The sequence below is a fragment of the Cyclopterus lumpus genome, chromosome 3 (assembly GCF_009769545.1).
Source record: "Cyclopterus lumpus isolate fCycLum1 chromosome 3, fCycLum1.pri, whole genome shotgun sequence".
Taxonomy (NCBI): domain Eukaryota; kingdom Metazoa; phylum Chordata; class Actinopteri; order Perciformes; family Cyclopteridae; genus Cyclopterus; species Cyclopterus lumpus.
In genome coordinates, this window is record NC_046968.1 from 7,949,969 (window position 1) to 7,976,358 (window position 26,390).

General features: G+C 45.2%; 3 protein-coding genes across 4 annotated transcripts; 2 read left to right on the forward strand and 1 right to left on the reverse strand.

Moving 5' to 3' along the window:
* Positions 1-273: 273 nt before the first annotated feature.
* Positions 274-9,567, forward strand: tars3 (threonyl-tRNA synthetase 3). 2 transcript variants are annotated; one of them, XM_034526932.1, is made up of 19 exons: positions 274-618; positions 936-1,034; positions 1,394-1,581; positions 1,682-1,805; positions 1,897-2,021; positions 2,236-2,353; positions 2,455-2,519; positions 2,648-2,726; positions 2,838-2,984; positions 4,243-4,341; positions 5,612-5,778; positions 5,881-6,043; positions 6,198-6,335; positions 7,194-7,271; positions 7,372-7,472; positions 7,916-8,020; positions 8,288-8,360; positions 8,430-8,544; positions 9,094-9,567. In XM_034526932.1, the coding sequence occupies exons 1-19, from the start codon at positions 289-291 to the stop codon at positions 9,240-9,242; spliced, it is 2,463 nt and encodes an 820-aa protein (XP_034382823.1). In that variant the 5' UTR covers positions 274-288; the 3' UTR covers positions 9,243-9,567. The 2 variants fall into 2 exon arrangements, with proteins under 2 accessions (XP_034382823.1, XP_034382831.1); XM_034526940.1 differs by having other exon boundaries at positions 289-618; positions 1,397-1,581; positions 9,094-9,565.
* A 776-nt stretch (positions 9,568-10,343) lies between these two features.
* tm2d3 (TM2 domain containing 3) lies at positions 10,344-17,609 on the forward strand. The gene is made up of 6 exons (XM_034526954.1): positions 10,344-10,524; positions 12,883-12,984; positions 14,375-14,535; positions 15,407-15,581; positions 16,300-16,375; positions 16,483-17,609. The coding sequence occupies exons 1-6, from the start codon at positions 10,380-10,382 to the stop codon at positions 16,646-16,648; spliced, it is 825 nt and encodes a 274-aa protein (XP_034382845.1). The 5' UTR covers positions 10,344-10,379; the 3' UTR covers positions 16,649-17,609.
* Positions 17,610-20,773: 3,164 nt separating this feature from the next.
* larp6a (La ribonucleoprotein 6, translational regulator a) lies at positions 20,774-26,390 on the reverse strand. Its single transcript, XM_034562841.1, has 3 exons — positions 25,594-26,390; positions 23,530-23,734; positions 20,774-22,770 (listed from the first exon to the last, which is right to left on the reverse strand). Exons 1-3 carry the CDS (start codon positions 26,388-26,390, stop codon positions 21,670-21,672), a joined length of 2,103 nt encoding a protein of 700 aa, XP_034418732.1. The 3' UTR covers positions 20,774-21,669.

A 26,390-nucleotide genomic window follows, 5' to 3' on the forward strand; every position in this document is an offset into this window, starting at 1 on the left:
TGAAAGATGTATTTAAAAATAAACCACAAGAGCCCCCACAATCAGACTGAAAATGTAAAAGATTTAATAATAACATTTAGTAATAATTCATATATATATACACATATAAATAGGTTAACTTTTTTTGTTAATGTGTAATATTTATTATGCTTGCTATGTTTTATATATCAGATATTGTTTATATTGTTTGCTTCAATGATTTTTGCTTCAATGATTTTTACATGATGTAGTCATATATATATATACACTCGCCGGAAGTGAGCTGTCATTGTAACTCGACATTTAAAGATGGCGAAGTGCCTGGCCGCACGCTTGACCGCCCAGGAGGAGCAAATTCGGCTCCTCTCCGGGGAAATCTCCACCCTCAGTGACAGCTTGAGCCGGGGCGTGGATGCCGTCGTCGGCGTTGCTGCGGGGGTCTCCCCGGTGCTGGAGAGCCTGCGGACCGAGAACGAGAAGCTCAAGTACCGGCTGCTGCACCTCCGGAGGGGTCTGCGGGCAGAGCTGGAGGAGGAGGCGCGGGGCGAGAAGCGACCGGTGAAGTGTGGCAAGGCTCCGCAGCAGAGCAACAACAACACCGGCGGAGAGCAGCAGACGGACGGCAGAGCTCATAAAAAGGTAATAGAGACTGCGACGGCTCGTGTTGTCCCAGTTAACATGAGTAATATGACGAGGGGGTGAGTCGTTGTAACGGCGGTGCTGCTCCCACTGGGCCTCGGTCCAGAGAAGCTAAACACCACCACCCCGTTTCCAAAAATAGCTCTCTATGGCTGTGTGTGTGTGTGTGTGTGTGTGCGCGCGTGCGTGTGCGTGCGCGTGCGTCTTTGTCTTTCAATACTGGACATGTTTAATTTACATTATAAACTGGCTGCTAATAAGACTCGAAGCAAAAAGCGTGCTCATTGTGTGAGGACCGCTCTGTGCTTCGTGGACAGGTGCAGGTGGCAAACCCGGATACCAAACCAGGAGACAAGAACCAGAACAAGAAGGAGAAGAAGCAGGAGAAGGGACAGGGAAACGGAGCTGGGAAAGAGGTGTGACCTGTACTACAACCACAAACAAAGGAATCATTTAAAGGATTCATGTATTGTCATTATGCAACATAGGGATACACAGCGAAAGACATTTGTAGCCCATTTGTAACACAACGAACACGTGACAAGCAAAACATAAACAGTAAGGAATTCCTGTCGTGGATTTAAACATGTTTTGCATCATAAGGAATGTAGACGGCAACAAAAACAAAAACAATTGTCTGCAGACAACACGGCCAACATCCTCACATTACCAATTCAACATGAGAAAAAAAAACATTGTCCATCAACTTCGAGCAAACTGACGTCTTGCTGATTTCCATTTTGGTTTCTTCCCCCGTTCTGTTTTTCCGCTGCAGCAGAGCTCGCTGCCCGGATACGTCGCAGAGCGCCTCGGCCTCTACGAGGAGCTGAAGCGGGAGAGCGACGCGCTGCTGGCGAAGAGAGCCGCGGCCAGCGAGCCCGTCGCCGTGGAGCTGCCGGACGGACGCACGGTGGCGGGCAAGGCGTGGGTCACCACGCCCTACCAGTTGGCTTGTGACATCAGGTGGGTGGCGCTGACACACACACACACACACACACACACACACACACACACACTCAACAACGCGGCATGTCTGAGACTATAACCAGTCTCGATCTGTCAGCCAGGGTCTGGCCGACAACGCGGTGATCTCTCGGGTGAACGGGGAGCTCTGGGACCTGGACAGACCTCTGGAGCGGGACTGCTCTCTTGAGATTTTGCGCTTTGACCACGAGGATGCTCAGGCTGTGAGTACTTTTTTTGGGGGGGTTAAATTTGATCAATAGATGATGCAACCCCACCTGCTTTAATTTGACATCTTCATCTTGTGTCCTATAGGTGTACTGGCACTCCAGTGCTCACATCCTCGGGGAGGCCATGGAGAACTTCTATGGCGGCTGTTTGTGTTACGGACCCCCCATTGAGAACGGCTTCTACTACGACATGTTCCTGGATGGACAGAAGTATTTTTCTAGTCTAAAAACATGTTGTGCCTTCCGAATACGTCCTATCTTAATCGTGAACCTCACTGCTTTCAAACCAATTGTCCTGTGTTGAGTGTTGTGTTTTCCTTAAACGCAATAAGCTGGAAACACTGGATGTCGGGTAGTTGCAGAAACATGGCAGCAACACTGACTGTGAGCGCTTGTATTCGCTCAACCTGTGTGCTGTTTCCAGGGGGGTGTCCAGCACGGAGTTCGGGGACCTGGAGGCTCTCTGTAAGGCCGTGGTGAAGGACAAACAGCCCTTTGAGAGGCTGGAAATCAGCAAGCAGACCCTGTTGAAGATGTTCAAGGTGAGCGACCTGCTTGAAAAACAAAAATAAATGAGAAAAAAACCCATAAACTCGCATGGTGGAGTTTCTACAGTTGTGTAGTTATTGTTGCATCTTTACAGTACAACAAGTTCAAGTGCCGCATTCTGAATGAGAAAGTCAGCACCCCCACCACGACAGTCTACAGGTGAGAAAGAAGAATTCAATATTAATTTGGTCCTTTTCTTTTCAATGCAATATTATTTCTAGAGGACGCTTGAGTTCTACTTGGGTCCTTGAAGTGAACATTTGTTTAATTGTATGAATCCTGGTTAGATGCGGGCCCTTGATCGACTTGTGCAGAGGTCCCCATGTCAGGCACACTGGCAAGATCAAGGCCATGAAGATCTACAAGGTATGTGCAAAGTCCAGTTCTCAGATCATGATGAAATATTATTTAATTTGGATCACTATCACTGGATTTCCCAGTCTTGTTAACATGTCTTCTCTCTTCCTCCGCCATCAGAACTCCTCCACCTACTGGGAGGGCCGCTCCGACATGGAGACTCTGCAGAGGATCTATGGGATTTCCTTCCCCGACGCCAAGATGCTGAAGGAGTGGGAGCGTTTTCAGGAGGAGGCCAAGAGCAGAGACCATCGCAAGATCGGCAAAGTGAGTCACCGTCGGGTTCAAGCCAAACCCAGCTGGCCCCCCGAGGCCCCTGAAACCCAGTACAAGTGGATTTGGTAATTGTGCATAACATGATGGCTGACTCATCTCCTTTTTGAGGGAGAGTCTCCAGAGCTTGTGGGTTTTTGTATGAATGTGGCAAAACCCACCAGAAAAGAACCCTGGATCACAGTATCCAGGCAAACAACATACAAACAAAATCCAACGTCACGCAAAGGGTTAGGAAACGTGAAATCATCCTTTACAATGTGCCTCAGAGATTTATTATTTTTTGTACACTTTTGAACATGAAACCCATGTCGTTTCTGCTTTAAGTCGTCCGTTGCTGCTTCGTACCAGCCGAGGGCGCTGCGTGTCTTCACAATCTTGAGACCGCCGTGAGTCATCGGAGCGCCCCAGCTGCTTCCCCAGCATGGGCGACGCAGACGGCAGCACCTCATTTTACAACCCCGCCCCCCCCCCCCCCCCCCTTGTTGAAGCCGGTCCAACGGCAGGTGACGAAAGTGACATGTTGTTTTAAAGATGGTGCTCTGTGGCATGATCCCAAGGCCACTCTTTATCATTTGAATAGTGCATCATGAAGCCGCTGCATTTTGAACCGCCAGTTGTAGTAAGTAAGATAATCATGTTTATGATCAATGATTGCATAACAATGTTATAACTCACCAGTTTTGACATGAAGACAAAAACCTGGTGTGAAAGATTACTTCAGCAAGATTACTATTAAACCCATTTTTAGGTAAGTCCGACCTACGTTGCCATGGAGACTAGCCCGGTCCTGGTCAGGTTCGTTTTAAGCAGAACCAGTGCGTTCCAAAAAAAAGATTTGAGTATCATAATTATAGTATTTACTCTGTTGGCTTTGTGCTGTGAATGGCTGATGTGATTCCTGACGGACAGAGAGGTGAGGGGAGAGGAGGGCTGGTGTTCTGTGTACTTGTATCAATGCTGTTTTTAAAAATGAATACAGTTTACCATCGCAAGGAAGGTACATAAATCACAGGGCCTCTGCTAATGTACACTAGTGGGAAATTAATAAGACGCAGCTTCCAAACCCATCTCTCAGTTTTTTCCTCCACATTGAACATTTTACATTTCTTTCTTCTTTCTCGGGCGCCCGGTCACTGATAGACGGTCCCGCCATGTGATGATTGGAGAACTCCCTGCTGGGCCTCTTGCTGGTTGTACCTACAATATATGTGAAGTCATTATTAAAAAAAGTCTATTATCTGCTTTGCAGGATCAGGAGCTGTTCTTCTTCCACGACCTCAGCCCCGGCAGTTGTTTCTTCCTGCCGCGCGGAGCCCACATCTACAACACACTCACCGAGTTCCTCAGGGTAGGAGCGGAGCCTCTTTCTCACGCTGCAGTCTTCTTTTGTCAGTCTGTTGTTGGCTTTTCTTTTTTAAATGTCAAATCTTCACTGTAACCTAGAATCGGCACAATATTTGCATCTATTATCCTATCATTACTAAAGACAAAATGAGCAAGTGCGCCTCTAGATTTTGAGGTGAAGACTTTGATAACTGTATTTTGGACTATTTTTAAATATACATTTATTTATTTTTATTTTATTTCGTCTAATTTTTGTCATATTTATGTGACCACACAACACAGGCTTATTTTTATTATTATTATATATAATATATAATATAATGACGTTCTGGCAAGATCACTGAAAACCAATTTATTTGAAAGCAAAGTGCAACAAACTATGAGCGTTGAAATTGTGCTTTAAAAAAGAAAATGCAGCAGAGACGCTGGAAAAAAAACCAAAGAACTTTCATCCACTCTCAAGCTACTCTCTCCACTTCCAGTGTACTTGTAGAGTGTTGATTGCCAGCTCATTAACATGCAGATGTGCGATCTCCAAGGAGCACGGTGACGAGCTGTGGAGTGGAACGGTGACCTGAATATTTCAGTTCAGCTCAGTCGGTTCAAACTCTGCTCGGAGGACGAGAGGAGCTCGGGTCCGTCACGTCTCAAGCGTTTCCACAGAAGTCAGAAGTGTCTGAACCAAAAGATGGAATAAAAAAAAAACTTCAATAATTGTGTTTCTGAGTAGCCTGTCGGCAACATGCGTCGTCCTCTCAAAGGTGTCTCGATTGGCCTTAGGGGCGGTGAATTTGAAATAGTTTTCCATATTTTGGTTAATTAGGTTGAACGACACCTCGAGTGGGCAGAAGTTCTCCCTGTTAAGAGCAGACTTGTCTGAAGTCTTAGTGTGACCGCACGAAGGACCGGTCTCCTGTGACATCTCCCAAGGACGTGTTGACATCTTGGAAGACTTTCACACACACACACACTCACACACACACACACCGACACAGCAGACCGAGCCAAGGAGCGCCTCGCATACATTGCACATAAGCGGTGCAAGATCATTATCGTGTCACTTCAGTCTGTTATCGCGGTGTAAAAAAACCCACATACTGTGAAAAATGTTTTTGAGAACATTTTACTTGGGACATGACGTTCAAGTTTGGTATCTCTCAATGCTAAATCGTACTGCGCGGTATCTCTGAGCTCCTTCCTGTCAGCTTGTGCAGTACAGCTGGCTGCTGGAGCTCGTTGACGTGGTCTTGTGTCTTTTGCGTTTTGTTTTCTAGGACGAGTACTGGAGGAGAGGCTTTCAGGAAGTGGCCTCCCCCAACATCTACAACAGCAAACTGTGGGAGACATCCGGCCACTGGCAACACTACAGCGAGAACATCTTCTCCTTCCCCGTGGAAGACGACGTCTTCGCGCTCAAGCCCATGAACTGCCCCGGGCACTGGTAGGCTCGGATCCCTCACGCTATCCCCAAAGTGTTGCAAATTCAATCGTTATGTAATGCACGTGCTCGTGTCGTTTGGCTGCCCACTGCTCTCCCTCGCAGTCTGATGTTCGGCCACAGGCCTCGCTCGTGGAGGGAGCTTCCCTTGAGACTGGCAGATTTCGGGGTCCTCCACAGAAACGAGCTGTCGGGGACGCTGACCGGGCTGACCAGAGTGCGGCGTTTCCAGCAGGACGACGCTCACATTTTCTGCACGATGGACCAGGTGACCACATCAGTAGTCTTCAGCTTTTTTTCCAGTTCATTTTCTTTTATGTCTTTGGACATGGGGAAAACCAGTTTTCTGAAAACAATCAACCATTTATTCTGAGTAATTTCCTAAATTCTGAGTCATCCATTTTTCCCTTTTTCTTCTGCAGATCGAGTCAGAGATGAAGGGCTGCCTGGACTTCCTCCGCTGTGTCTACGATGTGTTCGGGTTCTCCTTCCAGCTCCACCTCTCCACTCGTCCGGAGAAGTATCTGGGCGACATCGCTGTGTGGAACCTGGCGGAGAAGGTACAAAAATAAAAAACATCCTGCGTCGGATATGATTTGCTGGTAAATCCTCGACAGAAGATGTGACCTTGTCTTCCAGGTACGAGACACTGCTCTGGTGACCCGCATATATGAAAAGCAGGGGCGTAACAATGTTGACTATGACTTGGCACAGTGAAAGAGTTGTTTCGCTGCTGTGTTTGATACTACCGGCGGTCATAGGGGACGTTGTCTCAGTTAAAGAGCCCCATTGTTCTCTTATTGGCAATCTAGGGGAATGGGAATCTTTTTATAATTGGACGAAAACCATGAAAAGCTATTTCCTTTCCTTTTTTGTGTCAAAGAAATTGGACTTCTAATGACTATTAACAAAGAACTGAATCGTCACGTACGCCCCCCTCCCTTCCCTTACCAGCATGTAGAAAATGCCTGCAAAATGGTTTGGCAGCTCACGTCCCTCATGAATACATTTCGGTAATATCTGGCTGGACTTTTAAAATTTATCGTAGGCCTGTTTCTCCCTCTCAACCAGCCCCTGAACTCTGAATTGTTGAAAGGGCCGTTAGCGATGCTCTGATCTCGGAGGTGTCTGCTTTGTAATTTTCACTTGATCGAAACAGCCGACAAAACAGTTGCGTGGCTGAGTGGGCGTTTAGCGGGAGGAGAAAAGAACGAGGCTCCAGCAGCAGCAGTAGTAACATCACATCTGTGAGTCACTGTGAAGAGCCTCTCGTTTCTGTAGGTGGTGCGTTTTCATTGAAAGACATTTCGCAGTCGTGAGTTGACCAAGGGCATCGCTTGTAATGCAAATGTGGAACTGCGTCCGGCGGAGCGCGGGATGAACTCGTCGACGCGTTAACTGTGCATCGTGTTTGACAGCAACTGGAGAACAGCCTGGTCGAGTTCGGGGAGCCATGGAAACTCAACGCTGGAGACGGGGCTTTTTACGGACCCAAGGTCAGAACATTTGAGATTTCTCCTGCCAAACACTTAATAATAATAATAAAAAGCTCCACGAGGTCTTTTATGTCCTGCGTTACTTTCTGTGCCGTCGCAGATCGACATCAAGATCAAAGATGCAATCGGACGCTACCACCAGTGCGCGACCATTCAGCTGGACTTCCAGCTGCCCGTCCGCTTCGACCTGACCTTTATGGGGTGAGTCAGCTAATGAAGACATTGACACAGTGCTGAGTCCGTGAGCTCTGCTGCACCAAGGGTTTACATGTTAATCCCCTCCTGAGTCACACGTCTCGGCTTGTTTAGTTATTTATTTCTTTAACAGTGGAAGGGTTGCGTATAAATTTGAACCTGCATTTGTAAAGCCAGCATAGGCACCTCCTGTACAGCAATTGCAAACGGAATTACAAACAGGATTACAAACGGAAAGGGAGGAAGAGCGGTAGATCAGTGGAAGGATGGATATATATTGATACGTAAGTTGCAGACAGTCAGACTTGGAGCTGGAAGCCAATAGGAATTAATTTGAATTAAAAGACAAATGATACAGCAATAAACATGAAAGGCCAAGAATACGTCTGGTTTGCGCTCATCCTTGCGCACACCCCATCATGCACTCCCTTTGATGCAATGTCTTACAGGAAGGACGGGGATGACAAAGCCCGACCGGTCATCATCCACCGCGCCATCTTGGGCTCCGTGGAGAGGATGATCGCCATTCTCACGGAGAACTACGCAGGGAAATGGTGACGTGCTCCCTGGTGGCTCTTACATTTGAGAGCTTCAATTTACAAAAAAAAATTGTATTGGATGATAAAAAAAAAAAGGAAACAAGAATAGAATTGCCCACTGCTTACGACTTGTGCCCTCTCCTTTCAGCGTCCACATAGCAGAAAGATTTTCCATCAGTAGTTCCTTTTTTGTGAGGTTGAGATGTAGGCGGTAAAGCTCTTAACACCAGTATATCGCTGTGAAGATGGTTTCATTAATAGTCTGTCCGGCCTTCCCTACAGGCCTCTATGGCTCTCTCCCCGTCAGGTGATGCTGGTGCCCGTCAACCCGTCCTGTGAGGATTACGCCAAGAGGGTACGTCTTCCACCTCCACATCCTGACCACATTTAAGTGCAGACACTGATTCTGTGCTCACTTTTTCAGGTGTGTAAGCAGTTTACGGAAGCTGGTTTCATGGCAGACGCTGACCTCGACTCCAGCTGTCTTCTCAACAAGAAAATCCGTAACGCTCAGTTGGCCCAATATAACTTCATTCTTGGTGAGAATATTTGCTGGTCGAGTAACATCTGGCAGCACCGTCCGAACTCTGATTCAAGAGCATTTTTTATTTGTAGTTACTAGGAGACGCCACCAGAAAGGAAGCATACATGGTCCAACAAATGGTAGATGTAAAAGGGTCCATGATGTACCAATCAATTTGCATGCGTTAGTCCATTTTACATTTTCCAAGACGCAACAAAGTGATGAAAACTAAAAGCAGATTTGATAAAATAGTTAATTCCAAAAATTGTTCGGTGCAGACTTTTAAAATCCATCCGCAGTAACAACAGTAGATTTTTATTTATTGTGTTCCGAGACGCCAAACACAAATTAAATGTTTAAAAAAAATAAACTGCATGATGTGTATGATGCTGCTACGGACCTTCTTCACTGTGTTCTCACCTTTAGAATAACAATGAGTCCAAATAAGAGTCGTAATTGGCTGGCTATAATACTGATTGGACCCCCATGCAATGACCACCCAGCATCAGTTGTTGAGGGCCGGTCGTGGGGACTGAGTTGTCGGTGTCTTCCCGTGTCTCCGCAGTGGTCGGGGAGAAGGAGAGGACGACGGGCGGCGTCAACGTGCGCACGCGGGACAACAAAGTCCACGGAGAGCTGTCTGCGGCCGAGGTGCTGGCTCGCCTGAGCCTGCTCAAACAAAGCCGCTGTCCCAACGCAGAGGAGGAGTTCTGATCGGCACCGAGGAGGACGGGCCGCGTCACGTCGGAAACACCTCAAGATCACAGACGCGATGGCGGCGTGAAAGAGCCGGTACAGTGGAAGTGGAGAGCGGAAATCACAGACGGGGAAACGGATGAGCTGAAAGGGATCATGTGTGAAGGGGTTTAAAAAAAGAAGAAGAAAGAGACAAGTTTGTTTACGTGGTGTGGGTATTAAATGAAGTCTGAAGTTAGTTGATAATCGTTAAGGAAATATTGTGATCATGAAGGTGAATTTGGCACAGATTGTTTTCTTCCAAAGGTGAACCTCAGAAATAAAAATGAATCGAAACACGCAACCGAGCTTGATTGGTTTACTCATTTGAAAGAAGTAACGTGAAACTGAACATGTGTTTTTATTGTATTCATTTTTTTTTTTTAGCCAGTAGTTTTCTGGGAAGAGCATTGGTTGTTGCGGTTGTCAACAAGGGCAATACAAACGTCAATGGTGTTGCTTCTCCAGCATTATGACGAGATCAAATCGGGAGCACCACGTTGGTGCTTTATGAGAGGACCGTAGTTTAGTGTCGTCTGCAGACACCAGACCGTACGAACCCAAATTAAACGTGACATCGCCGCGGGGAAAACGTTAATAAAAGGTTAGCAGTTTCATAATTAATGGATCGCAGGGGTTTTGTGGGTGGAAGGAAGTTTTACTGCAAGTTGCGCTGCGTTCACGTACGTGGGAAACATGGCATAGCAAACAACTCTTTTTCCATAAATCTTTCAGTACAGTCTTTTCACACTGCTTTTAAACAATGCATACCTTATTAACACATTTTGTAACATGAACTTTGATGCCACTAACTGTGATTGTGCTTCGGTGAACGATATTAAGCAGAGAGATAATGAATGGGGGGTAAACAATTACATTTGAGTCACAACAACGCAGTTATTATTCTCAAGATTTCTGTAGAGATATTGATATTTATTGTTTTGTGGAAAAGTCTACACTCAAAGCCCTTGACTGTAGATGAGAACACTTCAAAATCCCACTTTGCATCGAGGCTACATGAATGTATGAAGAAACGTAATTAGTGTATGAGCAATTGGTGTCCACTTACCGCTTGCCTCCGTCTGGCAAAGGAACGCTGACGGTCGCAATTCCTACATGACCCTGAATGCAGCCTTGGTTAGCTCTGCTGCAACAATGGCCACCATCTGTCAGAAATGGAGACCCGACCGGGGTCGCTGCTTCAAAACCTACGGAATTGTTTGCGTTCTGTTCATGGACCTGGTCTTCCAATGCGTTAACGGTAGGGTGTACCGGGGGCACGCGGCTGGCTTACATTTGTACGCACGTTAGCTTCCTCCCACCCAGTTAGCTGGTTAACGTTAGCCAGCGAGCTAACGTTAGTGGAACTAGCCAGCTAGCAAACACAGGATGCGACGAGTTGCGTTAATTGAACATTTGTTTGACTGACTCAACATACTCTTTGGTTTATTGTGTATTTTTTAATGCACACTTAAAGAGAGCTAGCAGTTGACTGCTTCTGCAAATGTGCAAGAACTGTGAGCGTTCACTGCCTCGGTACAGTAACTGTGAAGCACAGGAACGTCAGCTAGCTCGGTTTAGATGTAAAAATCCAGCTAATATTGTATTTTTTATTTTTTTTTGACAAATGTTTTTTAATAGTTTTTTCACTTTACACACGAACACAAGACAAGACTAGACAAGGCACATCAACAAGTACATATATAAGGTATTTCAAATATAGATATCAGTGGCATGATTTGTTGTTCGGCATTACTGACTTTCTCAGCAGAAACAAAATAAATAAATAAAAGATAACAGTAGAGGGTGACGGATATGTACATGCACATATAACGTTAGATACATATTGGACCCCACAAATAGAATGCTCTCACATTCCCTGATGTGACAAACGATAGACTATATAGGGTTACAACAAAATCTTCCCCCTCCAAAAACTCCATAAATGAGCTCCAAATCTTTGCAAATAGGTAATATTTCCCTTTGACTACTGTTAAGTTCAACCGAAATTCTGAGCTTCCCGCGCTTTGAAAGATGTCCTGAGACCAGTAATTTAAAATATAAAGTATTTAATAAAAGAATAAGGATCATAAGCATATATTTCTGTCCCAGCCGGGCGCGCTCACGTGTCGTTGGGTCCACAGGCTATAACAACGATTTATATGAATAAAAATCTGTTAAAATAGTTAACTGTCTACCGCCTTCACGTGAGAAGACAAATGCCTTACAGAGTTCTGAAAGGTTAAATACAATCCATACACTGAGCATAAAGCTTCTCCATTGGTTAGTATCAGGTATGCATGCTTATACCTCAACTACACAGCATGCTATTTGCCTATCAGTACAAAGAGGCAGACTTCTCTAAGCAATAAACCACAATGCTACTTCCCTTATCTCTTCCCCTTTAGTCCTAAACAGTAAGATGGGCTCCTTCAAAATAAATGCCTATCTTCCGGTCTCTTAGGGAGACCACTACTTTGACTACGCCTCCTTGGATCAATACATCCCATTCATACCTGAGTCATCTTTATAGTTATGATAACCATAAAACAATCAGCATACAGTTACAATAATACTTATTCAGTGATTACACGTATACAGCAACATACTTATACAGTGACAGTGACTTCTCTCCCATGTTTCCCTAACACATTCCTCAGAATATTCTTCATAATATCCCTTATTGATTATCATATCTTTCTTATGAATTAATTTAAAACATGGACTTTCCTATTTACATGTGCAAGTATATATAAAAAAACATTACGACTCTACACTACATATGTAAGTTTCTCTAGGACAAGGCACTGTAGCAGTCCCTCTATCCAATCCCGGATAGAGGGACTTTGCTCGGTCTGTGAACAGATTTCCAAGCCATTGCAATTTTATGTTTAGCTTCAAGTAGACACAATATTACCATCTTTTTGCTATTGTTAAGTGTACAGTTTGCTGGGAAACACCCAAAAAGACAACGTTTTGGACATAATGGAAAGTGTTTGTTGATAAAAATAGATACAATATTAATAATCTCTTTCCAAAAATCTTGAATGAGGGTGCATTCCCAGAGTCAGTGAGCCAAGCTACCTTTTATTTATCCCACATTTAGCACATGTATCCGGTGTATTGGGTGGTAAATGAGATGTAGTAACTCTGGAGAGATGTATGTTCTCATCAACCATTTATACTGGAGAAGCTTGAACCTTGTATTTATTGATTGGACTTGACACTGTAGACATATGTTCTGCCATTCTTCTACAGTGATTTCTTCATTTAGGTCTGAACACCACGCTAGCCTTTTGTCATCTGGGGATTCTTTTGCTGCAGCGATGACAGTCTGATAAAACTTTGAGATCAGACCAGCTGATCCATGCTGGTTTAGAGCTATCTTTTCTAAAGAATTTATAGAGGGGAGATTTACAGAGTGCTGTTGTCTTTATACTTTATAATACTGTATTTTTTATACATTTACTAGACTTCTAATCTACATATTAACTATGCATTATTGGCGTGTCTGACTTGAACATAACATCTATTGTAGCAAACGTTGTATTTCAGAACCACGTTATGGCAAATGAGGGGCTCGAACTTGTGTCTTCTCTCCTGTGTGGTTGCTTATCAGGGTACCTGAGCTCCCCTCACGTTGGCCAGGAGCCTCCCTACTCCAGAGACGCCCAGCATGGCCCCGTCATCACCAGCCCAGTGGTCCCTGCTGCAGCCTCAGGTAAACATATCATATGTTAATCATACATTAATCCAGAGGTTCTCAAACATGTTCTGTCATGCCCCACTTCGGAGGAAGAACTATGTTCATGCCCCAACAAAAGTTTAACAAAATGCCACATCCTGAATTTATATTGAAATAACTCCATCTGTGCTTTTTCAAATAATAGAATAAAGAAAACTGCAATCACTTTCAAGTAAACCAGATTGCTCCGTCAGACAAAAACAAATAAAATGGGCAATCACTTTGTTAGAACAATGCAATTAAAGTTGTATCTGTTCAAAAAATAACTAATATTTTCAAAAAAATAGCTCAAGATAATAACAATAAAGTGGAACCTGTGCAACAAGTAAAACCTCCACAACCCACAGTTTGAGAATTACTGCATTAATCATACTGACTGTAAACTGGAATGACCGGTTCTTTTTCAGCAATAGAAACATGAAGGGATGGTTTTTTTAGCACATATTTACAAAGAAATAGAACACAATCGAGAGTAGTAGGTATCTGAACAAAGATTTGATATTTTCAATTATTCATACAAGCACTTGACCTTCAGCATTTTCTATGGAAGGGGTTAGGGAGCCATAATATAAATTAAATATAAACTAATAAATATATATATATATATATATATATATATATATATATATATATATATATATATATATATATATATATATAATTAATCTGGGCATCTTGGTATTCTGGCTGTTGCCAGAATGTGATAATGTCTTATAACATATTTTATTTGTTTTACCTGTATTTTAGCTATTCTTATTTATTTATTTTTAGCTTTTAGGATGTTTTGATTATGTGAAGTGTCTTTGAGTATTATGAAAAGCGCTATATAAATTAAATGCATTATTATTATTATTATTATTAACATACAAACAAGACCAGTGAAGCAATGGCATATTCTGGAAGAATTGGTCGACTTTCAAATACATGTTCATATTTTAGGCTTTCAATTTAAACATTTATTTTCTTTCTTACCCTATATCCGAGGGAATATTGCTCCGATGTTGTCTAGACTTGGAAGAGTTAATGACTTTTCAACAGAGTGAGAAGCATTTTCTTTTCAATCTGTATGGCCACCAGGCAGCCTTAATGGAGCAATCTGGAGTGAATGACCCTGTTCAAGGACTCTTTGTTGGTGTTTTCATTTTTTTGAGGGCAGAGTGTTTGTCATTTACCTCCCACAGCCTTATTTTCTCCCCTTTTAGCAAATATTCAGTGGGAGACACTTACAAGTGCACTGCCGCACCCTTTACTGATCCAAATGAAATGAACTCGAGCCAAAGCTTTGTTGCATTACGTTGATTATTCTTATTAGAAATGGAAGAAGAAGAAAACAAACTGCTGTAACTGACTGATTTCTGTTTCTCAGTGTCTCCTGCAGATGAAGAGAGCGACACTTCCACGTGTCCTAGTGGGGGTTTGTGTAGTCGCCTGCCAGCTTATTGCATGCACTGCAATTACCAACACAACTGCACCTACAGGAAAACAGCTTCCTTCACCTGTAAAACCAAAAAAGGAGTGCACTGCATAGTGAGTGTGTTTGGTTATCTTGTTATAAGTCTATGCTGCGTTTCTAAGGAAGAAACGAAAAAAAAGATTGACTATCAGAGACACCTTTCATTAAGCTCACTGATTGAAAGGGAAATGAAACATGACACGAGAAGTCCAACTGTGCTTGAAGCATTTGTCTCATCTATGTAACTGGAAGTGATCTAAAGTCTGTGTGACAAATAGGGAAGTCAGGTTTAAGTGTGTGTGTGTGTGTGTGTGTGTGTGTGTGTGTGTGTGTGTGTGTGTGTGTGTGTGTGTGTGTGTGTGTGTGTGTGTGTGTGTGTGTGTGTGTGTGTGTGTGTGTGTGTGTGTGTGTGTGTGTGTGTGTGTGTGTGTGTGTGTGTGTGTGTGTGTGTGTGTGTGTGTGTGTGTGTGTGTGTGTGTGTGTGTGTGTGTGTGTGTGTGTGTGTGTGTGTGTGTGTGTGTGTCGGCAAAGGGTCTGTCACACCTCTTTATGCCCAAGTCAAGGTAAAAATAAATGCTAGCTAATGCAATAAGCTAAAACAAAACGGTTTGAACTTGGCCGGAGATAGTACACAAGGGGTTACTCTTTGATTCCACAATCTTGCAGGAATATCATATTACAATCTGTACTGTGGGTGGGGCTCTCGCTCTCTCTCTTTGTGCCCAACGTTCTGTATCATCTATTTATGTATAACCATCATACATTATTTTTAAGTAGCCAGAGCTGTGAAAACTAACTTCAGTAGCTATATAATCATGAAACCCTGAAGATTTCCTCTGACAATAATCCTGACATCACTGTTGACATATAGTTGTTGTTTGGTGATTTTTGAGAAGCTGCTGTTGTGGTTAAATCTGGGAATCTGTTTTTTATTTTAATTTTAAGGGGGAGTCGGGACAGCAGCACACCAACTTCTCTCTTTCCATAAGCTGTCAGTTCTGCTGGCAGCTGGACCCGTCCCAGTACCGCTGCTCGAACTCCACCAACTGCATGACGGTGTCCTGCCCACGCAAGCGCTACAACGCCACCTGTGACGTGTTGGACCATGTGCATTGTTTAGGTATGACGAAGGCTCCGCTGTATGACCTGTTTGCTTGCTTTACCTTGAGCGGGGTGACGCGTCTTATTTTTGCGGTTCGGAGAAGGGAGAGGTTTACAGATTTTTTCCGCACAGTTAAGATTGGCAAAATTACCCTTTTGCTGAGGTTTTTATGATTTTTCTTTTTGCCATTTGGGGTTTCCCAAAATCATTTGTATTTCAATTACTTACCGTGTGTCGGCGTGAATTTTCGAAGCAAACGTTATTTTTCTTGCGTGCCTCCTCGGAGATCGCAGATTAAAGAAAACTAAAAAACGTCTATATATATATATATATATATATATATATATATAAAAAAATAAAATATTCTTTACAAATTCAAGGTGTCTCACGGTGAGTAATTGATGAAGTATTCCTTTTGCGTTTGCTATGCAGGGTTAGGCTGTCTGTTAGGTGATAATTAGTGTGATCTAAAAATAATCCTGTTGATTTAATTATGGATCTTGAGCTCATCATGTATGCAATTGCACAGTCTAGGAACCCACAATCTGTCCTACAATAATGGGGTAGAGCGTTTTAAAATGTTTTCCACAGTTATTGTAACTTCCTTTGAGGAAAATGTGTTATCAGTCGTGCTAATTTGTATTTACAGATGTGTCATTTTTCTGCGTTTGTCTGGGAAACGTTCCGAACGTCGGGATCACCGTCCGTGTCCACTAAATCTGTTTTTCCTCTGCAGGCAAAAGACGTTTTCAGAAACGGTTATTTTGTAACTGGACCGGTGGATACAAGTGGTCGACGGCGTTAGCACTCAGGTAAACCTGCCACTGGCGTCATCGCCACAGTTATTCTGACCAGTTTAGACGTCACGATGTGTGCGCTCTCACGGCATCTTTAACTCTGTCCCGTGTCTTTCCTGCAGCATTACGCTCGGTGGTTTCGGGGCCGACCGGTTTTATCTGGGCCAGTGGAGAGAAGGTCTGGGCAAGCTGTTCAGCTTCGGGGGCCTGGGCATTTGGACTTTGATAGACGTTCTTCTGATAGGGGTCGGTTATGTGGGACCCGCCGACGGCTCTCTGTACATCTGAAGCGGAACCCCTGGAGACGTGGCTGCGTGCCCTCCCCCCCCCCCCCTCCCCTCTTCACACCACTCCGCCCCTCAAAGATCGAAGATCCGAGATACTGTGAGCTTGGCACGCTTCACCCGCCCAAGCTCGCTGCGCAACACGTCCTCATCCCATCTGCTAACTGGCAGGAAGTGTTGTCCCTCATTCCACCGACCACGAACCGACCCACACAGCCCATCAGATCGATTCCAATCACGGATCTGTGCACGAGGACGAGGAGCCGGTCATTATGTGTCTCTGGTTGGGTCGGCTCCGTCATGCTGATGTATAGATGGGTTCGATTTCACCGTGGCGCCATCTGTCACTCCTCGCTCGTTGCAAGGGTAATGCATCAATGGGGGGTGGGGGTCCAAATGGTAACCATGGTAACATCAGACGAAATAGACAAGTTTAAAAGGTAGCATATATGCCTTGAAAGAAAGCATGCATTTGTCCAGTTCAACGGTTATTTTAAATTTGTTTTGGTTTTATTTTATTTTTTCCTCAACATTGAGTCAGGCCACAACTGTAAGAACATCGCCTTAAGGGATATATAAATGATACCATTGGTTTTCTTTAGCTTAAATTGAAGTTTATAATTAAAGTTCATATGTAGTCAAACAAACCAACATAAGAGTTACTGTATATTCGAATTGGAACTGTTGGAGAACCAGAAAGAAGTGCGGGGGCAAGAACTCTCATTTCTGTCTTTTTTTTCTGGAAATGCAGAGATAATAATCTCTGTATATATTGAAACCTTTGAAATGTGTTGCACTAGAAAACTGCAGTCACTTGTGATTTCTCTCCGTGTACTAATACTGTAAGATTCGTTGCCAGAAGCCGAGAGATCCTCTCACTTCATGTAAATATGTTGTTTCTGTTTTCAGTGTCGGGTCAGCGGTTTTGTTTTTTTAAGTTATGTTAATAAAATAATGAAATAAGACACGTGTTCATCATCGCAGTACTAACGGGTTGTCAGTGGATCGTGTTCTAGTTCACCCGTTGGTTTACGGTGGCGTTTACCGGGGCAATGAGAAGCTGGAAGCCGTTCTGTTCATTCGCGATAGGCGAGGTTTCCCATCCTGGACAAAGTGACGCTCAATACTTACGATACAAGGTCAGAGGTCGTTTCACTTTTGGGCAACGAGGCACAAGCTCGGGGCGACTTCTGCGTCAATGCTGTTGGAATTCAGAGCTCTAATATTAGCCCCGGGTCATCTTCACAGATGTCTGCTTTTTCTCACATTAAACACAGGGGGGGGCAGAAGCCTGTGTCACCCACAAGCATGTGACAGGAGGGGACAGTTAAACATAAACCAGTTATGTTTTTACAACCGCACTTTTATATTCAACCATCCATGTAGAACCCCTTGTGCTCATGTTACATAATGTGAGGTTGAATAAAAGAGGGGGGGGGGGTGGAAGTAACTTCTTGGTTTTCTGTCTCAACCTTTTCAATAGGCTGTCGTAAATTTACTCCACCCTAATGCTAGTTCCTCAAATGCATCACCGCCCACTCAGCCCCCTCCCACAGACTGATGCAAGCGCATGTCACACATATACTCCCGAGGAGGGGACGCGACAACGCTCACCTACATTCTGCAAGAGTATCCCCCTTTTGGAAATGTGGACATCATACGATCCCCGTTTGACTCCGAACCAGCTTCAACACCATAAATCAAAGAAAAGTTGTCCAGTTCTGCTTCCTTCAAGTTTTAACCATCTCTCAAACCAATCTGATCTGGGGCAAAAAACGTTTACACTTTTATCTTCGAGACTTGACGACTAACTGCCTCCTCTGGTATCAAAGAGAAGTCCCTCCACTAGTTCAGAACTGTGGAACGACCTGCCTGAGCTTTATGTAATGTATCTTCCTACTGCATTTATTTTTTTAAGTTTCATCATTCGTTTTCATGTTTTTTTTAATCGGGGTTTACCTTAGTTTGTCTTGCTTTGTCTGTAAAAGCAAATTTGTTTTTAAAGCTGCTATAAAAATAGTGATGACTGTTGCTACGGTCTGCCTCAGCATACTGGAGTTACAGTATATACACGTCTGATTTATCCATCGTATCTGCATGTGAATATTGGTTGATTATTGTATGCTACATGCATTTCAGACTCCAATAATTCATATGATCTTTAGTGGAAGACAAAGCTGAATGGACAATGACGTGAAATAAACTTCTACAATACTGGGCTCAAACACAAAGGTTCTACTCTGAAACTTACTGATTACGTCTAGGAAGAAGAAAAATAATAACCTGGAGTAAAGTCAAAAGAAATGCACTAAATAACTTCTCATTCATACATCAATGACTGCTGCCCAATTACATGTAATGACCAGAGTAATTGGGTTTGCCAATATGTCTCTTTGTGGCATCCCCATTGGCTGCGAGCATCAGAAACAATCCTTAGATGTAATTATGATTATGTGTCATGAAGATAATGGTTCAATTTTGCCGTACTTATCCCAAACAGCATTTATTCGCTCCGATCGAATGAACGGCCGTCGTTGGGTCCAGAAAAAATATTGTCTGAAAATCACGACATCTTGATTTTGGAATCGCTAATTGAGTGAAGAGGAGTTTATTCAACAGTCTCTTATGCAATCCCACATTCAGCGGGGCGCTGAATGTTGGAGCACAGGTTCTGTGGCCTCCCATTATGTTCACCTCCTACGGGAGATGACATCTCCAAGTACAAAGTGGATCAACCGAATGCGGCCAACGTGTGAATCCAAAAGTCTAGCCACTCCAGACTGTGTGCTTCTCTCATAGTTGGACGGTTGCTGGCGACATGAACGCAAAAGAAGTGAATTCACCGCCTTTGGACTGCGTGACACAGGGATGTAAATTAAGAACAAATAAAACACAAAACTACTGACTGCAGAAGTGCTCACGCCCACAAGTGTGGCCAATAACGTCAACAAAGGCACATCATTAGTTGAGTGGAGAGCACCCTGGGTAACCAAGCGATATTAAGAACAGCTGTATCTGAGCAGCTGGTGAGACTTTTTTTTTTTTTTTAAAAGGGAAAAAAAAGGAACATTCTCAACAACTTTGCGAAAATGCAACCTGTAAAGTGGAAGGATGCTAGACAATTAGCTAGATATTCCTCTAAAAGGCTGTTTGAATCTAATCTAAAAGGGCTGTGTTAAGACAGCATCCGAGGGCCGCATGTTCTGCCTCACATCTGGGCGAGTGCTTTTTGCCAGAGGGCGTGCGAGGAGATCCGGTGCACCGAGATGGTCACCATGCACACGAAAGTCAAACACTGCACACGGGCAGATAAAAAGCCTCCCATCCCCAGCATGAAAGGCTCTGGTGGCAGCACCATGCTGCGGGGATGCTCCTCAGCAGCAGGCCTGAGAAGAAGAAGAAGAAAAAAAGGCTTTTAAGAAAAGGTTAAAACACAAATGCAGCAAAATAGGGAAATCACAGGGGAGCATCTGCTGCAGTCAGTGGGAGACGACTTATTTTCCAGCACGACAACACATAAAAGCAAAAGCCAGACAGGAATGTACTTCCAAAACAACAATCATACTCCCCCAATTGAGAATCCAAACCTCAATCACGAATATGTGGCGAGACTTGAAAATTGCCATTCATTCCCGTCGCCATGCAATGTGACAGAGCTTGGACAATTGTTGAATAGGGGATGTCCAGATGTGCCTGCCTATCCATTTATAAAAAATAAAAAAGGGGCCTCTGCTACATTTTGACTTGTAGGTGGTGAACACTTGCACCAGTTTTTTTTTTTTTTTTCCCCCACATACACTTGTATTCATTCTGGATCATTAAGACATTGGAACATCCTGTTGATGTGTCAAAGAAAGCCTAATTAGACGCGTTGCATTTGGAAACGTACAAAAATTAAGATTACTGTTTCTCTCATTGCTGTTTCTCAGTGCAACTAGTCTGCCGCGTTTTTGGAGGGTTGATTTAATGTCTTTAGTGTCTTGACACTGCAACAATATCTCACTTAAAACTTCAGTCACATATTGAAAAATAAATTAAAAAAATAAATAAGATTGTATCATTGGTGTTTCAGACCATCATGACCGCCTTAAAAATGTATCATAAACACAAACACAAAGAGAAAGTCCGGTCAATTGCAATGTTAGTGATTTATTTGTACAATAGGAATTGCACTGTACAAATACCCCAGCTCAGATGTAAAGGCAAGAACATAACGCATTTTTTTTCTTCTTCTCTGCCTGACCCGAACATCCCTTAAACCTCAGTGTGAGCTAAAACTGATGGTAACAAGATTCAGAGAAAAATAAAAAAAATTAAAGCTAAAACAATAAATAAAGCAGCTACCTGCCAGACAAATTAACATTTAAAGGGCGAGAAGAGACCCTTCTCAAGTGCCAAAGTGTCAGGAAAATACTGAAATTAAAAAAGGCTAAATAAAAAAATTAAATAAAAAAAAAAACATGTCCAAATTTAGCTGTCCAACCTTTATGGCAGTGGAGCGATTATGGCCTCAGTTTAAATAGTATGTAAAAAAAAAAGGTGATGAACTCAGTAGACGAATACAGAAAAGGCATATGGCGATATCTCTATCAAGTCCATGTGCCTAAACCACTTACACATTTATACACCATCCACAGACACCGTTGTGAGCTTTTACACACAAGACAGAGGACACTTCAATTAAAATGACAAAAACATGAAAAGTGGAATTCCCTCTCCAACCCGCCTCATGTAGAACAAGTTAGACGGCAATGGGGGTGACATGGTCCATTTCAAAAGCCATATCACTTTACGTTTACTCAAATTCCCATTAGTAAATCACTAATATTTCCATGGTAACTCAAAACGTCGTATAAAAATATAACAAAAGAAAAACAGGAAAAATACACTGAACAAAAGTATATCTACACAATCTCGAATGGGGGGAGGTTGGGACTGAGCACCACGGCCAAGAAAAGCTCAAATAGATCATTTTTATTTCTTGGGGGGGGGGAGATAAAGGAATGCGTAAGGTTGCTCCACATATCAAGTCTGAGTAGCCGCAGTCTTTCCCCTCTCGGCAACAGAGACGCAGTGAAAGCCGCGGGTTCCGTCGGGGCCCCTGGGCAGCCTCGTTACCCCCAGTGGCAGGCCGTCGGCGTTCTGGATCTTCCGGCCCATCATCGGGCTGCCCACCGGGCTGCTCTCCTGCGACGCCACCTGCTTGCGCCGCTGAACCCACGGGCTCCCCGAAGGGGTGAGGCTACTGTCCGAGGAGTAGTCTGCCCAGCGGCGCCCGGGCTCTGGGCTCAGTCGGCCCTCGCTGGCCAAGGGAGACTTGTGGGAGTGGGGCGATTTGCGCTGAGGACAGGGGCTGGCGCGGGGGCTCGACCAGGGACTGTTGCGGGGGGATATCCCGGGGCTGAGGTGATTGTTCTGGATGTTGAGGCCTGCAGTGGTGGGGCTGAGCTTATTGCAGGACTGGGACTTCCTGGCCAGCCTTGGGGACGTCGGGTTGCTCTCCGTGTCCGAGGAGCTGCAGGCCGAGTCGTCCCCGTGGTACTGGAGCTCTCGCACCCTGCTGTTGAGCGAGCGGCTTTTGCGCATTCCTCCTTCCTCACGCGGCCGTTCCTTAGGTACCTTCTTCTTGGGCGGCTTGGTGCCGATCAGGACCACCTTCAACCCCAGCGAGCCGGCACTTCCATCCTCGGTCCCCACGGCTTCGTTGGCTTTGACAGCGGCCTCCACCTCCTCGAACTCCACGATAGCACATTCCTCGGAGCCGAGCTGAGTGTAGCGGCCACTCAGCCGCTTCAGGTCGGCTGGCAGGTCCTTCCCGGGCTTCAGCACGCGGACGGAGGCGATGGCGCCGTACGCCCCAAACTCCTTGAGCAACAGCTTCATCAGTTGCTCCTGCTGAGCCGCTCCTCCCTCGCCGCCGCCTCCATTATCATTAGTGAGAGCTGCCAGCTCCGGCCAGCTCTGCAGATCACTGAGCAGCAGCATGCGGCTGGGCAACGACTCGCTGGCGAAGACCGGCACTGCAGATTTGCGCCGCACTTTGCGCCCCTCCTCGTTCAGCTCGAGTATACCGGAGTGTCTCAGAGCGTACGCGGTTGTTCTCCAGTCTCGGGTCAAGTGTTTCACCTGCAAATAAAGAAAGAAAGACAACGCTTGTGTTACATGGGTGAGATGCCAAGTGGTCCAAGACGGCCCTCTGATACCCATTAGGGCACTTATTGATCCTGGCAATCACTTCTCTTTGAGAGTTATGAGAATTCAGGTTAAATTAAAAATGGCTAAACAATAGGGCCCGTCGGCAGGATCAATCAGCGACGCGCACCGCCTTCCTTTCAGTCGTACTTCCTGAATCGATATCTCTACCAAACATCCTGTCCTGAATGCACCGCTGCATAATTTGCTCATGTTTAGAATGCGGCGCCTCAAGTGTCGTCAAGCTCATATGCGATTCCTTGTTTGTATTAGAAATGAGTGGGTGCGTGGGGCCTTGAATCACTTGCCATAAACAGAATCTTTTTTATTATTATTAAACTTGCTGACCAATCAGCTTTCATGTACTTCACTGGGAATTGAACATGCTCTGCCCAGGTTCCTTTTTTAAACTTCTTTTCAGCCTTACTTTAAACTTGATTTGTACATGTTGGTCAGTGCTCGTATATCCAGTGGACAATCAGTGCAAGAATATTAATACACACCATTAAACCCATATAATGTGTACTATTATAATGTGGTGTGTATGCTCCAATTTAGCCCGTAATAGCAGAGGCTGTGCGAGCTTTTGTTTGAGTTTCCAGCCTCATCATCACCATCATCAGGGACCAGGAATTCCAATTATTTCCTATTGTGTTTCCACACTATACCCAACAGCGTCGCAACCATGGTTACCTTTTTGAACGAAGTGAGCAACTTGACACTGACGAAGCCCAGTTTGTTGCGTCGGACGTGTTTGAGCAGGAAGGCGTCGTGCTCCAAGTTCTCGTCGGAGAGGTAGTACTCGATCTGAGCGACCAGCTTCTGGATGAGCTCTGGATCCGGGGGCTGCCAGCTCTCCTCCTCCAACTCCCCTCCACTGGTGCCGGTGCCGGCACCGCTGTTTGTTTGTGTGTGTGTGTGTGTGTGTGTGTGTGTGTGTGGGGGGTGGGGGGGGGACAAAATGCATCATGGTCAGCGGAGACTTGTCTGGAACATCACTGAAATTGGTCAAAGCCATCTAAACACCACCACAACGCTTGCAAATGTCCCATTCATTAATACAATAAGCCAGAGGCTTACAAATATTTGGCAGGAAAAAAAACACCCTGATCCTGAAGTCTCCCTCTGCAGTGGACAAGCTGTGTGTGTAGTCACCATGCCCCAGCGCCAGACCTCGACACCCGTGCCCCACCAGACTTCTTCATCTGAAGGGCACCAGTCACAGGCTCTCCCCTCCCACACAGAATATGGTGGCCTCACCAAAAAAAAAAAAAGAAACCACACAACGTACAAAGAAAGAAAAAGAACTGGGATTGGCACTGTAGAGCTGAGGCTTTTTAAAAAAAGGCACAATTTAATCTCAGCCAGACGCCCGCCTGAAGCTGTGAAGCAGCACAATCAGGTAGCCTGGCAGATTAAGAGTGAGGGGTCTGATGAAATTTTGTGGATGACTCATCACTAGCGCCTCCTCCTCCGCCGCCTCCTCCTCCTTCTCCTCCTCCTGTGCACACCCTCAGTCAACAGCCCAGGCTGACCGCACAGCTGGCGCACGCACTACGGCTCAGATTTAACAAATAAAAACCAGGAGCTGAGCTTTTAGAAGAAGTCAGATTAACATGCAAAAAAGGAAGTTTAAAAAAAAAAAAAGGTAACAGCGGAAATATTAGGGATTTATTTTTTCTCTTTATGAAGTTTACTCTTAAGTCATGAACTCTAGAGGAATGTTGCAGGGGTTTTTTTTTTTTTTTTTTTTTTTTTTTGCAGATAACCTGCACTGCCCTGCTCCAATGCATGCTATCCCATCAGATGTTTAGTGATCTTAAAATACATTCCGTGTTGGGGGTGAGGCGTGCAACAAAGCACAGGTGTGACAGCAGGTCGTTGTGCCAGAGAGAGTGAGACAGAGAAAGAGAGAAAGAGAGAGAGACAATGAGACAGACAGAGAAAGAGAGACAGTGAGACAGACAGAGAAAGAGAGAGAGACAGAGACACAGAGACCTGCAGAACAAACAGATGCATGTCATGGCTGGAGCTACGGATGTGTCCCCCCCTCCCCCCATTGACCTTTCTATCACTGACTTACTCCGTGCGCGCACACACACTTCGAGGGGGGGGGGGGGGGGATTTATTGGCCGGAGGATAAAAATAGCGTAGGCCATGACGCAGGGGGATTAGGTTAAAGTGATGGGTGTCATCCCTTTATATCGCAGGTGTCTCGGTGCAGCCCCGGCGCGGCCCACAGGTGGTAAAACACTCTCACCAGTCAAACAAAAAGCGTGTCAATGGGTGAGCGTTGACGCCTCTATTGTCCTTTACCGCACACTGTAGCCGTTTGTCTTTTGCGGTCAATACACCTCTCGGGATCACACTTCTAAAACGTGCACAGCGATTTGTTTGTGTGTGTGTTTTTTTTTTTTAAAGCAACCACGCTTGGCATTCTTTCAGTGCAACAAAGCAATCCCACGCTGCTCGTGTGCTGAAAGTTATGGGCCAATACAGCATCTTAAATATGTATACACATATTAATAATAATAAATTCTACGCAGAAATAAGATTGCTAGGGTTCCAATATAACCTTGATGGCAAGAGGAGAAAACGTGTCCTTCACCCTCAGAGCCTGCTCGCATTTGTGGACAAAACAAGAGCATGAAAGTGAGTGTGATAACCAAGTGATGATATAATTGATTTATACGTATCGATTACCACAAGCATCACTGACGAAGACACACAGCAAAAGAAGCAGCAATTAAGTCTAACCTGGATTTGTCATGTCTTCCGATTTCGTCCTCACTACAGCTGCCCCCGAGGAAGTCAATAATATTGGAGGGGACCTCTTCGGGCTCCTCGTCCTCCGCCGCCTGAATGGCCACTGTGATCGTCACCATCTCCTGGGTGTGCTGATCCACGGTGATTACCTCATCGATGCCGCGCTCCGGTGACGCATCCGGGACGCACTCCGCCGGGATCGGGTCGGGGCTCCCCGCGGACCCGCTCATGTTGCCCGAACACGTTAAGGTGCCTCCACCCGCTCCCTTCCCGTCCGCGGATGTATCGGCGGCAGCAGCAGCAGCGGCAGCGGCAGCGGCGCCTCCCTGGCCGCCTCGAATCCTGCTCGACGTGAAGGCACAGGCAGGATACGGGGCGCGTAAAGCCGCTCGACGCTTCGTCTTCGGGCACCAGTGATGGCGGAGGAGGACCCAGGGGGCTCCGAGGACGCGCTCCACGGCTCGCCAGAGGCCCCCGATCCAGATCCGACCCGACGGAGGGCCCTGAGGAGCAGCGGGGGTCGCAGCAGCCAGCGAGACGCAGCCTGGTGGACCGGGGGAGACCGAAGGGCTGGAGCCTCCTTGGGCTTCTACCGATGCCGCTGCTAGTGCTGCCACTTCCTCATATGTAAGAGGCTTTCTGCTTTTGAAACGAGCTCTGTGATTGGGCCGCGGCTGCAGCGTCTCCTCGCACTCATTCCCAGCCCACAAGCAAAAGCCGACACAAAGCCAAGAGGGAGGCAAGAGGAAGGAGAGGCAACGCATGAAGGCGTTCACCAAGGCGTGCAT

Coding starts and splice junctions, on each gene's coding strand:
- tars3 (XM_034526932.1), top strand. CDS start 289: ATGGCGAAGTGCCTGGCCGCACGCTTGACCGCCCAGGAGGAGCAAATT. Junction 2,022..2,235: donor ATGTTCCTGGATGGACAGAA/GTATTTTTCTAG, acceptor TGCTGTTTCCAG/GGGGGTGTCCAGCACGGAGT. Junction 4,342..5,611: donor CACTCACCGAGTTCCTCAGG/GTAGGAGCGGAG, acceptor TTTGTTTTCTAG/GACGAGTACTGGAGGAGAGG.
- tm2d3 (XM_034526954.1), top strand. CDS start 10,380: ATGACCCTGAATGCAGCCTTGGTTAGCTCTGCTGCAACAATGGCCACC. Junction 10,525..12,882: donor GGTCTTCCAATGCGTTAACG/GTAGGGTGTACC, acceptor GTTGCTTATCAG/GGTACCTGAGCTCCCCTCAC. Junction 16,376..16,482: donor TCGACGGCGTTAGCACTCAG/GTAAACCTGCCA, acceptor TCTTTCCTGCAG/CATTACGCTCGGTGGTTTCG.
- larp6a (XM_034562841.1), bottom strand. CDS start 26,390: ATGCACGCCTTGGTGAACGCCTTCATGCGTTGCCTCTCCTTCCTCTTG. Junction 23,735..25,593: donor GGAAGACATGACAAATCCAG/GTTAGACTTAAT, acceptor ACAAACAAACAG/CGGTGCCGGCACCGGCACCA. Junction 22,771..23,529: donor TGCTCACTTCGTTCAAAAAG/GTAACCATGGTT, acceptor CTTTATTTGCAG/GTGAAACACTTGACCCGAGA.